The sequence below is a fragment of the Elephas maximus genome, chromosome 1 (assembly GCF_024166365.1).
Source record: "Elephas maximus indicus isolate mEleMax1 chromosome 1, mEleMax1 primary haplotype, whole genome shotgun sequence".
Lineage (NCBI taxonomy): Eukaryota > Metazoa > Chordata > Mammalia > Proboscidea > Elephantidae > Elephas > Elephas maximus.
Genome location: NC_064819.1, coordinates 122,868,293 through 122,881,006, shown reverse-complemented (window position 1 = coordinate 122,881,006; position 12,714 = coordinate 122,868,293). Strand labels below are relative to the sequence as shown.

Genomic DNA, 12,714 nt, shown 5'->3' with positions numbered 1-12,714 from the left:
CTGTCTCATTAGGGGGAGAGCAGCTAAGGGTACATAGCAAGATGTATGTGAGTTTTTGTACGAGAGACTGACATGATTTGTAAACTTTCACCTAAAAGCACAATAAAAAAAAAAAAAGGGCATTATAAAAAGCTTGGACATGATTTAAAAATGCCAGGAATTTTACATAGCTCACAAAAGAGGATATTCAAATAGCCAACAAGCACATAAAAGAATTTTCAATGTCATTAGCCATTCCAAACCAAAAGCCAAATTCACTGCTGTAGAGTTGATTCCAACTCACAGCTACCCCATAGGACAGAGCAGAACTGCCCCCATAGGATTGCCAAGGCTATAAATCTTTACAGAAGTAGACTGTCACATCTTTCTCCCATGGAGCAGCTGGTGGGTTCGAACCACTAACCATTTGGTTAGCAGCCAAGCACTTTAACTACTGCTTCACCAGGGCTCCTCATTAGCCATTAGATGGATGTAAATGAAAACCACAATGAGATACCATCTCATGCCCATTAGGATGGCAATGATAAAAAAAAAAAAAAAAAAAACCAGAAAACAACAGCCTTTGTGGAGGTTTGGAGAAACTGAAACTCACACCCATTGCTGGTGGGAATATAAAATGGAATATAAATGGTAAAGTCACTGTGGAGAACAGTTCGGCGATTCCTTAAAAAACAGAACTACCATACGACCCAGCAATCCTAATTCTAGGTATATATCCAGAAGAACGCAAACAGAAACCTGTACACCAGTGTTCACTGCAGCACTTTTCACCACAGCCAAAAGATAGAAACAACCTAAATGATACTATGCAATGATAAACAATGGTGTATCTGCAAAACATCTAACAACACGGATGAATCTGAAGGGGATTATCCTGAGTGACATAAGTCAATCATAAATGGGCAAATACTGTAGGAGGCCACTACTATAAAAACACAAGCAAAGGTTTCCACATAGAAAGAAACAATCTTTGATGGTTACAAGGGAGGGGAGAGGTGGGCAAGGAAAAACACTAACTAGATAGTAGTTAAGTGGTACCTTTGCATAAGCGTAAGACAGTACTCCGTACTGGGGAAGTCAGTACAACTTGACCAGGGCAGTCACAGAAGCTTCATGGACACATCCAAACACACTGAGAGACCAAGAGGGCTGGGGACCATGGTCTCGGGGGACATCTAGCTCAACTGGCATAACACAGTCTATAAACAGAATGTTCCACATCCGACTGTGGTGAGTAGCAACTGGCCCTGCAAGTGCCATCTAAGATACATCTACTGGTCCCATTCTGGCTGGAGCAAAGGAGAATGAAGAAGACCAAAGACACAAGGGAAAGATTAGTCCAAAGGACTAATGAGCCACAGCTACCACAACCTCCATCAGAATGAGCCCAGAGCAACTAGATGGTGCCCAGTTACCACCACCAAATGCTCTGACACGGATCACAATACAACAGGGTTCTGGTCAGAGCGAGAGAAAAATATATAACAAAATTTAAAGTAAAAAAAAAAAAAGGCCAGGCTTGCTGGTCTGACAGAGATTGAGAAATCCCAAGAGTATGGTCCCCAGACACCCTTTTAACTCAGTACCGAAGTCACTCCTGAGGTTTACCCCACACATGAGGAATGTGCTTTGTAGTTCAACCATGCATAGGAAACTAATGGGGACACCAGCCCAAAAGCAAAGATGAGAAGGCAGGAAAACTGGACAAATGGAAACAGGGATCCTGGGGTGGAGAAGCGGAGAGTATTGACACATCATGGGGTTGGCAACTGATGTCGCAGAACAATTTGTGTGTTAACTGTTTAATGAGAAACTAATTTGCTCTGTAAACATTCACCTAAATCACGATAAGAACAAAGAAATAACCTAAATGTTCATCAACAGAATGGATAAACAAAATGTGGTATACACATACAATGGGATATTATGCAGCAGTAAAGAGAAATGAAGCTCTGACACATGCTACAAAGTGGATGAACCTTGAAAACACTACACTGTGCAAAGTTAGTTAGTCGCCAAAGGACAAATGCTGTATGATCTCACTTAAATGAAATAACCAAATATACAGAATGCAAAAATTATTAATGATTACCAGGGGTGTGCAGAAGGGTGGCAAGAGGGACTTTTGTTTGGTGAGCACTGCGTTTATGTTAATAGTGGTGGGATATTTGGAAATGACAGCAATAACGGTGGCACAACACGAAAAATATAATTCATGTCACTGAATAGTGAATATGGAAGTTGTGTTGGTATGTGTATTTTCACAATTAAAAAAAAAGGCCAGGAATTTTAACCCAGCTGTGCTGACACCGAGGTATTGTCTGGTACCATGCAGCAGTGCCATGGGTTTAGAAGCCAGAAATGAGCGCAATTTAAAATGACTATTACAGAAAAGTTTGTTTTGTTCATTTATTTGATTTTGTTAGGGAGATGAAATAGACTGTTGGGGGAAGAGTGAACTTAGTTATGTGGAAATTTAATGCTTACTGTGGAAAATGTAACCATAAGAGCATAAAGTGGTTAAAGATGAGTAATAGGTACCTGGGGAGAGGGGGATTTCATTATATTATTCTGTTTACATTATACAGTGGAAATTTTCAAAAATAAATAAAAATAAAAGCTAGAATCATGATCTGAATTTATGAAGTCCAAGTCAGGAGCAGAATTGTTAACCACACTACCTCTGTTTTTTTGAGAACGTATTTTACTCAAAGGTTTGTAAAAACAATTTTTCCATTTAAACAAATATTATTGTCATTTAATAAAATATAAACTCTTAATGTATTTCAAAGAAATAACAAGAAAAACAAGAGACCTAAGAGACATGACATCTAAATGCAAAGTGTAGACCTTATTTGGATAATGATTCCAAAAAACCAACTATAAAAAATACTTCATGAGATAATAAGAGAAATCTGATAACTATCTATTTGATGATACTAAGAAACTATTAGTTTTTTAAGATGTGACAATGGCACTACAAAGAGTCTCACTTGCTGGAATGATTAAACGCTCAGCTGTTAATTGAAAGGTTGGCAGTTCGAACCCACCCAGCTGCTCTGCAAGAGAAAGACCTGGTGATTTGCTTTGGTAAAGATTACAGCCAAGAAAACCCTATGGGGCAGCTCTACTCCGTCACATGAGATTGCTATGAGTTAGAAATCAACCCAAAGGCATCCTACAACAACAAAGGTACTACATTTGCATCTTTAAAAAAAAGAAGAGTCCTTACCATTTATATACAGATATTGAAGCATTTACAAACTAAATGATATGAGGTCTAGGATTTACTTCAAAACAATAATTTGTAGGGGGTAGGAGTATAAATGAAACAGACTGCCATGTGTGGATAACTACTGAAGTTGGGTGAAAGGTATTATCGGGTTAATTATACTAGTCCTCTACTTTCATATATTGCTCAGTAATTCCTACCTAAAGAGGGGGGAAAAAAAAACTCATACTGGAATCTTCTTGATTACTTGATACATTTGGCTTTTCCTTGAGATTTAATCTTTCACAAGTATATGTTACTTTCCTTTTTGTTGACTTTAAGCCCAGGTTCTATTTTCACTCTTCTCTCTTCCTCTATACACATACTCACAAACATACACAGAACTGTTAACTTGCTTTATGTTGACAGCATATCGATATATCTACTTTTTCGACATCTCTAACTTTTCATTAATTTCAGGCAAATGTACGTTCTCATTTTAAAAGAAATGAACAAAGAATGTTGAATTGTTGAGCCACCCCACTGATGAATAGTTCGTTAAGATTCCTTACATGAAACAACCAGAACGGAAAGAATGAGAATGTTCACGTGTGCTGAAGAAGGTAACCAATGTCACTGAACAATCTGTGTAGAAATTGTTGAACGGGAACCTAAACTACTGTGTAAACCTTCACTGAAAACACAATAAAATATTATTTTAAAAAGAGATTCCCTTATAGCCCAAGACTAGACCTATACAAACCTGAAATGGGCAGTGAGCTCCATGTGGGAACGAAGTGTCTGGTGGCAGGCCACACACTTGACTTGAAATGGAACATCTTTGCAGAGATCAATCAAAAGTTTCTTTGCAAAAGATGGAAATGATATTGGATGTGCTATTCCCTTGTCATCTGAAAAACAAAATAAACTAACTCACATGGTCGTTTGAGTATAGGGCAACCCAACCTTCCTCCCCTTTGCCTTTCCCAACATCAGGTAGAGAAGTAAAAGAAGACAGTTACTTACATGATAAAAATCTACAGGAACCCATTTTCTAGTCCAATGGCAAAGGGTACTGAATTTACCCTTGAATTAATATTTAAGTCGTAAATGCAAACTTCCAACTTAATCCAACTTCCCAGATATCATGGATATGCAAACATTTTCCTGAATGAATGTTTTTGTTTTCAAAGTTTCTCTTCATTCCCCAAAGTAAGTAAACCTAACTCTTAGATACAGAAAATACTAGGAATCTTAAAAAAATAAGAAGAATTGATATATAAATGTTTCACTGTTACAGTTCTCAAACTAACAAAATGATAAGTAACCTCAAAAATGATGTGAGAAATACGATAAATCAGCAAAGATTAGTCTAATAATTTTCAACAAGAGTATTAACATACCGCCCAGTTTAAAAATCTGAAGGAAATGATTCTTTCCAGACATATGCTTCAAACACTCATCCTTGCTGCTGAAAAGAAGGAAGCAATTTGGACACGCAAAACACTGAATAACCTGGGGAGGAAGGTTGTTCTTATGTCCATCATCTGCAGCTTCCTAAAATATAAGGCAAAGCTGTATTACAGACAACTGAAATCAATATACAATGCTTAAAATCAACTTTCAAAAATTCCTATTTATCATCTATTTGAAATATTCCATATCAATTTTTTAAATTTATTTTTTGTTGTTAATATACACAGCAAAACACACCATTTCAACAGTTTCTACACTAACAATTCAGTGACAATGATTACATTCTTCGATTTGTACAACCATTCTCACCCTCCTTTTCTGAGTTGTTCCTCCCTTACTAACATAAACTCACTGCCCCCTAAGTCCTTATCAGTTTTTAACATGAAAACTTTTTGTTCCCTGATTGTGAATTGTGGAATTTTTTCACAATTGATATAATATATGAGAAATTTTAGGATTTCTTCCCTCAAAACAAATTATGACACCTTTCTGTGACAATATAGAAGTCTATTTCCTTTCTATTTTTCATTTTTTACATACACATCCATATTATATAAACGCATAAATGTGATCACATCACATATACTTTTTCTAATCTTGCTTTGTTCCCTCTACCCTGCAAAACAACCAGTGTTTACAAATATATGCATTCGTTCATAAATTTATCCATGATTATTTATAAAAATATATAAACATACAAGAGGGACTGTCAATGTTTTAGCAAATATTGTCATTTTACAGACTCTTCTGTCTCTTAGTTTTCCTATTCCACGGTAAGTAATGGTAATTCCTAAAAATCAACTGTAACTCATTCTTTTTAACAGTTGTGGGTCTACTGTGATTTAATCAAACATTCATTTTCAGTTTTAATGGTCAATATAAATAATGATGCCACAAACATTCTTGAATAAATACCCTCACCTATAGGTGCTTTTCTCTCACTATCAGGAATGCCCTTGTTGGGTTGAAGGTGTATGTATTTGAATGTTAAAAGATACTGTAAAATTTCTTTTCAAAAAGGCTCTAACTATTCACATGTCCCCTAACAATGAATGAGTCTGGTGGATACATTTATTATGGGTCTTTTTCATTTCTGCCACTCTAACAGATGTCGTGATACTCATTGTTGCTTTAGGCTGCATTCCCCTGTCTACTAGAAAGTCTGAACATTTTTTTCATATACTTGTTGACTATCTGGGTGTGCTCTTCTGTGAATTGCTCATTCATATCCTTTGCATCATTTTTCAATTGTTTTTGTTTTCTCCCTCCTGTTCAATTCGTATCAGGTCTTTGTTATTGAACCTAACCCTCTGTGTTACATATATTCTTCCAAATATCTACTAACTTTAAAATTTTTATATAGCCAAATAGGTCTATCTTTTCTAGTTTCCAGGCATCTAAGTTAAGAACTTCCTCTATCCTGAAATTGGGGGAAGATGTATATATGTAGGTATGTAAGTGTATGTGTATAAATATAATTTAACTCCTGTTAATGGATTATTGGTCTTTAGGGTAACAGCCTTAAAAGCTGTGTCATGCCTTCTCAGATTTACTATCATCAATACACTTTTAATAATAACAAATAATACCCAGGAGGACATTTTCCACTCCAGTTTTAAAAAAAAAAACACACACATTGCCATTGATTGGATTCCGACTCACAGCGACCCTATACAACAAAGTAGAACTGCCCCGTAGAGTTTCCAAGGAGCAGCTGGTGGATTCAAACTACCGATCTTTTGGTTACCAGCCAAATGCTTAACCACCATACTACCATGGCTCCAATTAGTATACAGAGTATGAAAAAATATATATATAAAGCATATAGAACTTTACTGGAATATACCTACTGCAAAAGTATGGTATAGTCATGAAAAGTATGGTCTATATGCAAAAGAAGCTATTTATTTGCAAATATTTTCTACAAATTGGGGTAACAAGTGGAAAATAGGATGTCTGGTAAGTTTAAGTACTCAATTCCTTTTCACCACTACATTTCCGGTTGCATTAAAATGAAATACACCAAAAATCTGTATACCCAGCAAAAGTAAATAGAGCCACTAGAATGATTACATTAAAAAAGACAGATAGAAACAAGTGTTGGTGAAGATGTGGAAAAACTGGGACCATCATATATTGCTAATGGGAAAATAAAATGATGCAGCCACTTTGGAAAATAGTTTGACAGTTCTTCGGAAAGTTAAACATATAGTTACCGTATGACCCAGAAATTTCACTTCTGGGTACATACCTAAAAAACTGAAAACATATGTACAAAGACTTGTACATTTATGTTTATAGCTGCATTGTTCATAACAGCCAAAAAGTGGAAACAACCCAAATGTTCATCAACTGATAAATCAATAAACAAAATGTGGTATATTCATAAAATGGAATATTACTTGATAATAAAAAGGTACAAACACTCATAAATGCTGTAACATGAATGACCCTTGAAAACATTATGCTAAATGAAAGAATTCAGCCACAAAAGGCCACATATTGCATGATTCATGTATGTAAAATGTCCAGGAGAGACAGATCTATAAAGATAGAAGATTAGGACTGCGGAGGATGGAGAGATGGCAGGGTGGTGGCAGCTAAGGTATGCAAGATTTCTTTTTGTTTTCAGAAAAAACAATGTACAAGGCTAGCAATGATTTGGAACGGGTGGGGGGAATGACGTTAGATAATACGATGCCCCTAGGAACAGAATGAGTAAGGGTGGTAGTACCTATTGACCCACTAGTGGCAGCAAGGCACTTGGGGCTTACAGTGTTTCTACCCACCCCCACCCCCACCCCCAATAAAAAGGAAAAGAGCAGGAAGTAATCTGGCAGTGTAATACCCACGATGCCCCTAATGTTAAAAGATGCTAGAAACTTGCTACTTAACACGTGATTCAAGGACCAGCAGCACTGGCATTACCTAGCAGCTTGTTAGAAATCCTGAATCTAAGGCTCCACCCTGGATCTACTAAATAAAAAAATCCACATTTTAACAAGATTCCCAGGTGATTTGTGTACATATTAAATTGAGGAGCACTGGTTTAGAGGGAAGAACTTAGAGAGGAAAAGAAAAGAGGAAGGAAGCAAGAAAAGCAATGCAAGTTGTAAAGAATTTCACTCTCCAAAATGAAATTCATAGGTATGAAAAGCTATAAGGATTACACAATCTTCTAGCAACCCCTCTGGCTGATTAAGACAGGTAATTACAACCCTGTCCTTTAGAGTTCCCCATTCCTTTAGAGCTCTCATAAAAACACTTCAAGTAATAAGCAACAAGGAGCATTTTTGAGGGCATGAGGCCAGTACCTAAGTGCTTTATATAGTATTATACTTACTCCGAACAATTCTGCATGTAAGTTTTGACAATTCCATTTTACAGAAGAAGAAACTAGGTTCACGGATGTTCAGTAACTTGCTATGGGCATGTAACTAATAAAGGTGACAGAGTGATCCCAGAAGGCTGAATGTCATAAACCTACTTCCCAGAATAAAGGTAAAAGGATGGGCAAAACAGCACAGTATACACGATTCCCAGAAAAGAGAAATTAACAAAAATTGGGAAAATACCAATGAAAGTATTCTTTAAATTAATTTTAAAGTTAAACTATCTCACTCCAATTTACAAAAGAAAAAAAGGTAAATATGGTCATCACAATAGAGAAAATACTTAGGGCAGAAAACAGGGAAACATGCCCCTTTTTAAAGAACTCTAGTTTAGAAAAAGGTAGCATATCAGCAACCTACCGCAAATGCTAATTATGAAATGTACTCCTCTTGAGCCCCTTTTCTCTTCTTCCCTCAAATCTTCATTACAATGAAAAAAATTATCATTTTTTCAACAAATCTTTTGACTTCAAGGTCTTCATTTCAAATGCCATTACCTAAGTCATACTCTTTTCTCACCTCAAAGCTAAATTACTGAATAAGTCACCTAAACCAGTCTCCTTGATCCATGTCTCTGAATCTATTCTGAACATTGTTACTATTATAATATGAATAAATCTCTTTGCTGTCCCTAAAAAAGAAGATGGAATTGGGATCTAGAATAAAAAGTTCTTATAGCTCTGAAGTATTGCAGGAGTATTGGTGGTTCAGTGGTAGAATTCTCGCCTCCCATGCAAGAGACCCAGGTTCGATTCCAGGCCAATACACAGCTTTTGGAAACCCTGGTGGCGTAGTGGTCAGGTACTATGGCTGCTAACCAAAAGATCAGCAGTTCAAATCCACCAGGTGCTCCTTGGAAACCTTATGGGGCAGTTCTATTCTGTCCCATAGGGTCGCTATGAGTCAGAATCAACTCGACAGCAATGAGTTTGGTTTTTGGTTTTTCTGGATAGCTCTGAAGGTCTAAAGCATTAAGCTCATCATGTTATCATCCTATAATAGTTCCCTATTGCCAATAACAAGTTTAAAATTCTGTGCCTTTATAATCAGGTTGCTAATTGTGGCAGGAGTTCCCAAAACCATCCTCAGGTTGCACAGTTCACTAGGACGACTCACAGTACTCAACATATAGTTGCATTCATGATTGTGATTTATTACAGTGAAAGGATACAAAGTGACATCAACAAAACCAGCTGCTGTCCAGTCATTTCCGACTCATGAAAACCCTATGTGGGGCTCAGAGTACAACTCTGCTTCATAGAGTTTTCAGTGGTTAATCTTCTGGAAGTAGATCACCAGACCTTTCTTCTGAGGTCCCTGTGAATGGACCTGAGCTGCCAACCTTTCATTTAGCATCCAAGTACGTTAACCATGTGCACCACCCAGACAGTGAAATCAGCAAATGAAAAAAGGCATATGGAGCAAAGTCCAAAGAAAACCAGTGTAAGCTTCCAAGTGTCCTCTCCCAGTGGAGTCATACAAGACGTAGTTAATTCCTACAGCAACAAATTGTGACAACACATGAGAAACGGCCTCTACCAGGAAGCTTATTAGAGACTCAATGCCCAGGCTTTTTAACTGGGGGCTTGTCATGTAGGCAGCCTCTGCCTAGCATTTAACAAAATTCCTGACTCCTACAAGGAAAGCAGGTATTCAGCATATACTATAATGTTTGCACAAACAGTTTAGGCACAGTGAGCCAATCATATCAGAGAATGATGGGAATCCTTTACAAATCCAAGTTCTGAAATGCCACCCAACCTTGCAAACAGGCCTTTCTAACATCTCAGACCTACTATGTTAACTCATTTCTTCACACTATTTCCATACTTACTCTTGTGCTCAGGCTCTTCAAACTTAGCTAGAATTCTATTACTTTTTCTTTTCATCTAAGTCTTTCTAATCCTTGAGGATCTTCTTCCCTTCCGTGACATTCTTCTATATTCTCCAGCCTATGTTTTTCTCCCCTTTCTCTGAATTCCTATTTCAATTTATGTTGTACCATTTAAGCCTTGTTCATTCTAGAGCACAAGCTCCCTGTGTGTTAGAACTATACAGAAGAAATATATAGGTGATTTTTCTTAACATACTACAATGCCTAGCCAGTGTTGATCACGATGCAGGCTTTCAAAATCTGATGACTGAGTATAAAACAAAATCTGCTTCAAGGATACACATCTATTCTGGGAGTGTTCTCTATCCTGGAGTAGGGGTGGAGGGACTGCAGAACTCAATCAGAGTTATTGTTTTAAATTAACACATCAAATAGGAAATTAAACAAGCTATAATATACTCATACAAATAGAACACCACTTACTGATTTAAAATGCAGAAATGCATGCACTGACTCAACAAACAGTATTTGTGCTTGCAATAAAATGCTTTTTTTAAATCATAAAACAATTTAGATACCTTATTTTATGGAAAAATAGTGGAACATACATATCAAAATGTTAACAGTAGTTGTATCTCTGCAAGTGAGAATAGGGTAACTTCTTGTTTTCTTTTTTCTTAATTTTAAATGTTTCCACAATGAACATATATACCATTTGCAATGCTAATAAGTTATATAAGGTCGCTATGAGTCATCATCAACTCAACAGCAAAGGGTACGGGTAATATCATATATGGTAAAAACACATTACAGAGTTCGATATTACATGGATTTGCATATACCATGAATCAATTCATGTCCCTTGAGATGTAATACTTAATAAGAATTATATAGCACAGCCTTTTAAATGCTAGTTTTATTTCTTTACATGACTGTTAATAAAGGAGAAGTTATCTACTACTTGGCTCCAACACTTCAACAGGGAGTAAAAAGCAGTAGACCTGAGAGTAGGGTATAGTTCTCACCATACCACTAACTCAGAGGATCTTGAACAAGATAATTTACCTTCATAAAGCAACTCCATAAAAGGAAGGATTTCAGTGATAATCTTTAGGGCTGCTGTCTTTTAACTATCAAGTTGCCCACAATATTAATGCTCCAAATAATTGTACTTTCAGTAGACAATCACAGTTTTGATATTTGAGTGCATCACTGGTGATTGCAAGCTTAACAGCAGCAAGAAATCTGCACCCAACTCCATGATTCTCTAGAAAAAGAAAACCTACTCTTAACTTAGGACATGCTCTTACCTTAGCAAAAAGGTGATCCCTATATTGCTGTTGAGTAACAAATTTTTTATAACATACTACACAAGCAAAAGAATTGATGAAAGGTCCGTGTAGTGTAATTGTTGGATCACATGGAGAGTGATCAAACCTACGTGGCAAAGGAGAGATAACATTAGAAAAGCCCACATTCCAGGGACAGAACTGTGTTGCTTTGTCTGTTAGATTAACCACACACACCCTTGGAACTTTTCTACTGAAATAATGTTCTTCCTATTCAGCAAACATCAAGTGACTCCCATATGCCAGACAACCATTTTAATAATAATCTCATGTTAAGATTTCAGGGATACTTCTATAACTATAAACGGTTTTTAATGTTTAACTATTTAACTAATTTCTATCACTTTAAACTGTGTCGAAAACTTTAAGTAGTTAAGATACAGTATGCTACCGAATTACTTATACAGTGCTGCAGCTCCCTCTAGAGGCCTCTCTCAGTAAGAAAAGACATGACGTTACTGTTGTTACTTGCCATCGGACTCATGGAAATCCCATGTGTGTCGGAGTAGAACTGTGCTCCATATGGTTTTCAATGGCTGATTTTTCAGAAGTAGATAGCCAAAACTTTCTTCTGAAGCATCTCTGGGTGGACTCAAACCTCCAACCTTTCGGTTAGCAGCCAAGCATGTTAAATGTTTGCCCCACCCAAGGAACCAAGTAGAGTGAGACATTTAGAAAAGATTTAAGACTTAGAGTCCCAAACTTCTCAACTTCCCATCTCTGAATGACTAGAATCAAACTGGGGTGACTGTGATAAGATTTAATGCCTTTAATTTCACCTTCTCTTCTTACCTGCTTTCTTAACCTCTACTACACAAAAATTCAATAAATGATAAAATGGGTTTGATAACAGAATACTTCTTTCTGGTAATGTTGCCACATTTGTTCTGTTTTTGGCATTTATTTCCTAATGCCATATTAGCTTTTTTAGGCTGACCAAGTATCTTTAAATGTTCTGTGTCACTTAAAATTTGCATTTATGAGCTGGATTTTTCTAAAACTGATAAAAGTACATATCAATGTAAGACGTCTGTTCAAAATTTTATGAAGACATATTAGGAAGACATATACACTTAACAACCACGTTCATAAAGAAGATAGAATATCACTAGAAAAATCTGACTTCACCAAGCCTTTCAGGAAACCTAAGAAATATAAATTGGAAATAATTATATCATAATAGCACAAAACAACATGAATTTGGAATATAAAGGTATAAACAAAATCATGCTTTCATTTTACAAAATCACTTTGTCACTCATTTTATCTTCAGCATCCAGTATTCTGAATATCATACTTACCTTTTCAGATGTCCTAAGAGAAGGTGCCCGTTGTCAAACTCCCTGTTGCAGTGCATTATGGGACATGAGATTGGTTTCCCAGACACCCGCATCTGGCCTCCTCTTCGGAATGAACTTTTGGTTCCAGAATTAATGGTGCCTGTTTTGAGTC

General features: G+C 36.5%; 1 protein-coding gene and 1 non-coding gene across 6 annotated transcripts in view; one reads left to right on the top strand and one right to left on the bottom strand.

Moving 5' to 3' along the window:
• The window catches only part of ZNF451 (zinc finger protein 451), a 126,885-nt gene that overhangs the window by 58,223 nt on the left and 55,948 nt on the right, over positions 1-12,714 (bottom strand). For all 5 annotated transcript variants that reach the window (XM_049894840.1, XM_049894831.1, XM_049894850.1 and 2 more), the window contains exons 6-9: positions 12,564-12,714; positions 11,224-11,350; positions 4,615-4,768; positions 3,975-4,122 (exon numbers count right to left, since the gene is read on the bottom strand). In XM_049894840.1, coding sequence (XP_049750797.1) covers positions 3,975-4,122; positions 4,615-4,768; positions 11,224-11,350; positions 12,564-12,714 — 580 coding nt within the window. The remainder of the gene's footprint in view (positions 1-3,974; positions 4,123-4,614; positions 4,769-11,223; positions 11,351-12,563) is intronic.
• Positions 8,776-8,846, top strand: TRNAG-CCC (transfer RNA glycine (anticodon CCC)). The gene has a single exon. It is a non-coding gene; the product is annotated as a tRNA-Gly (tRNA).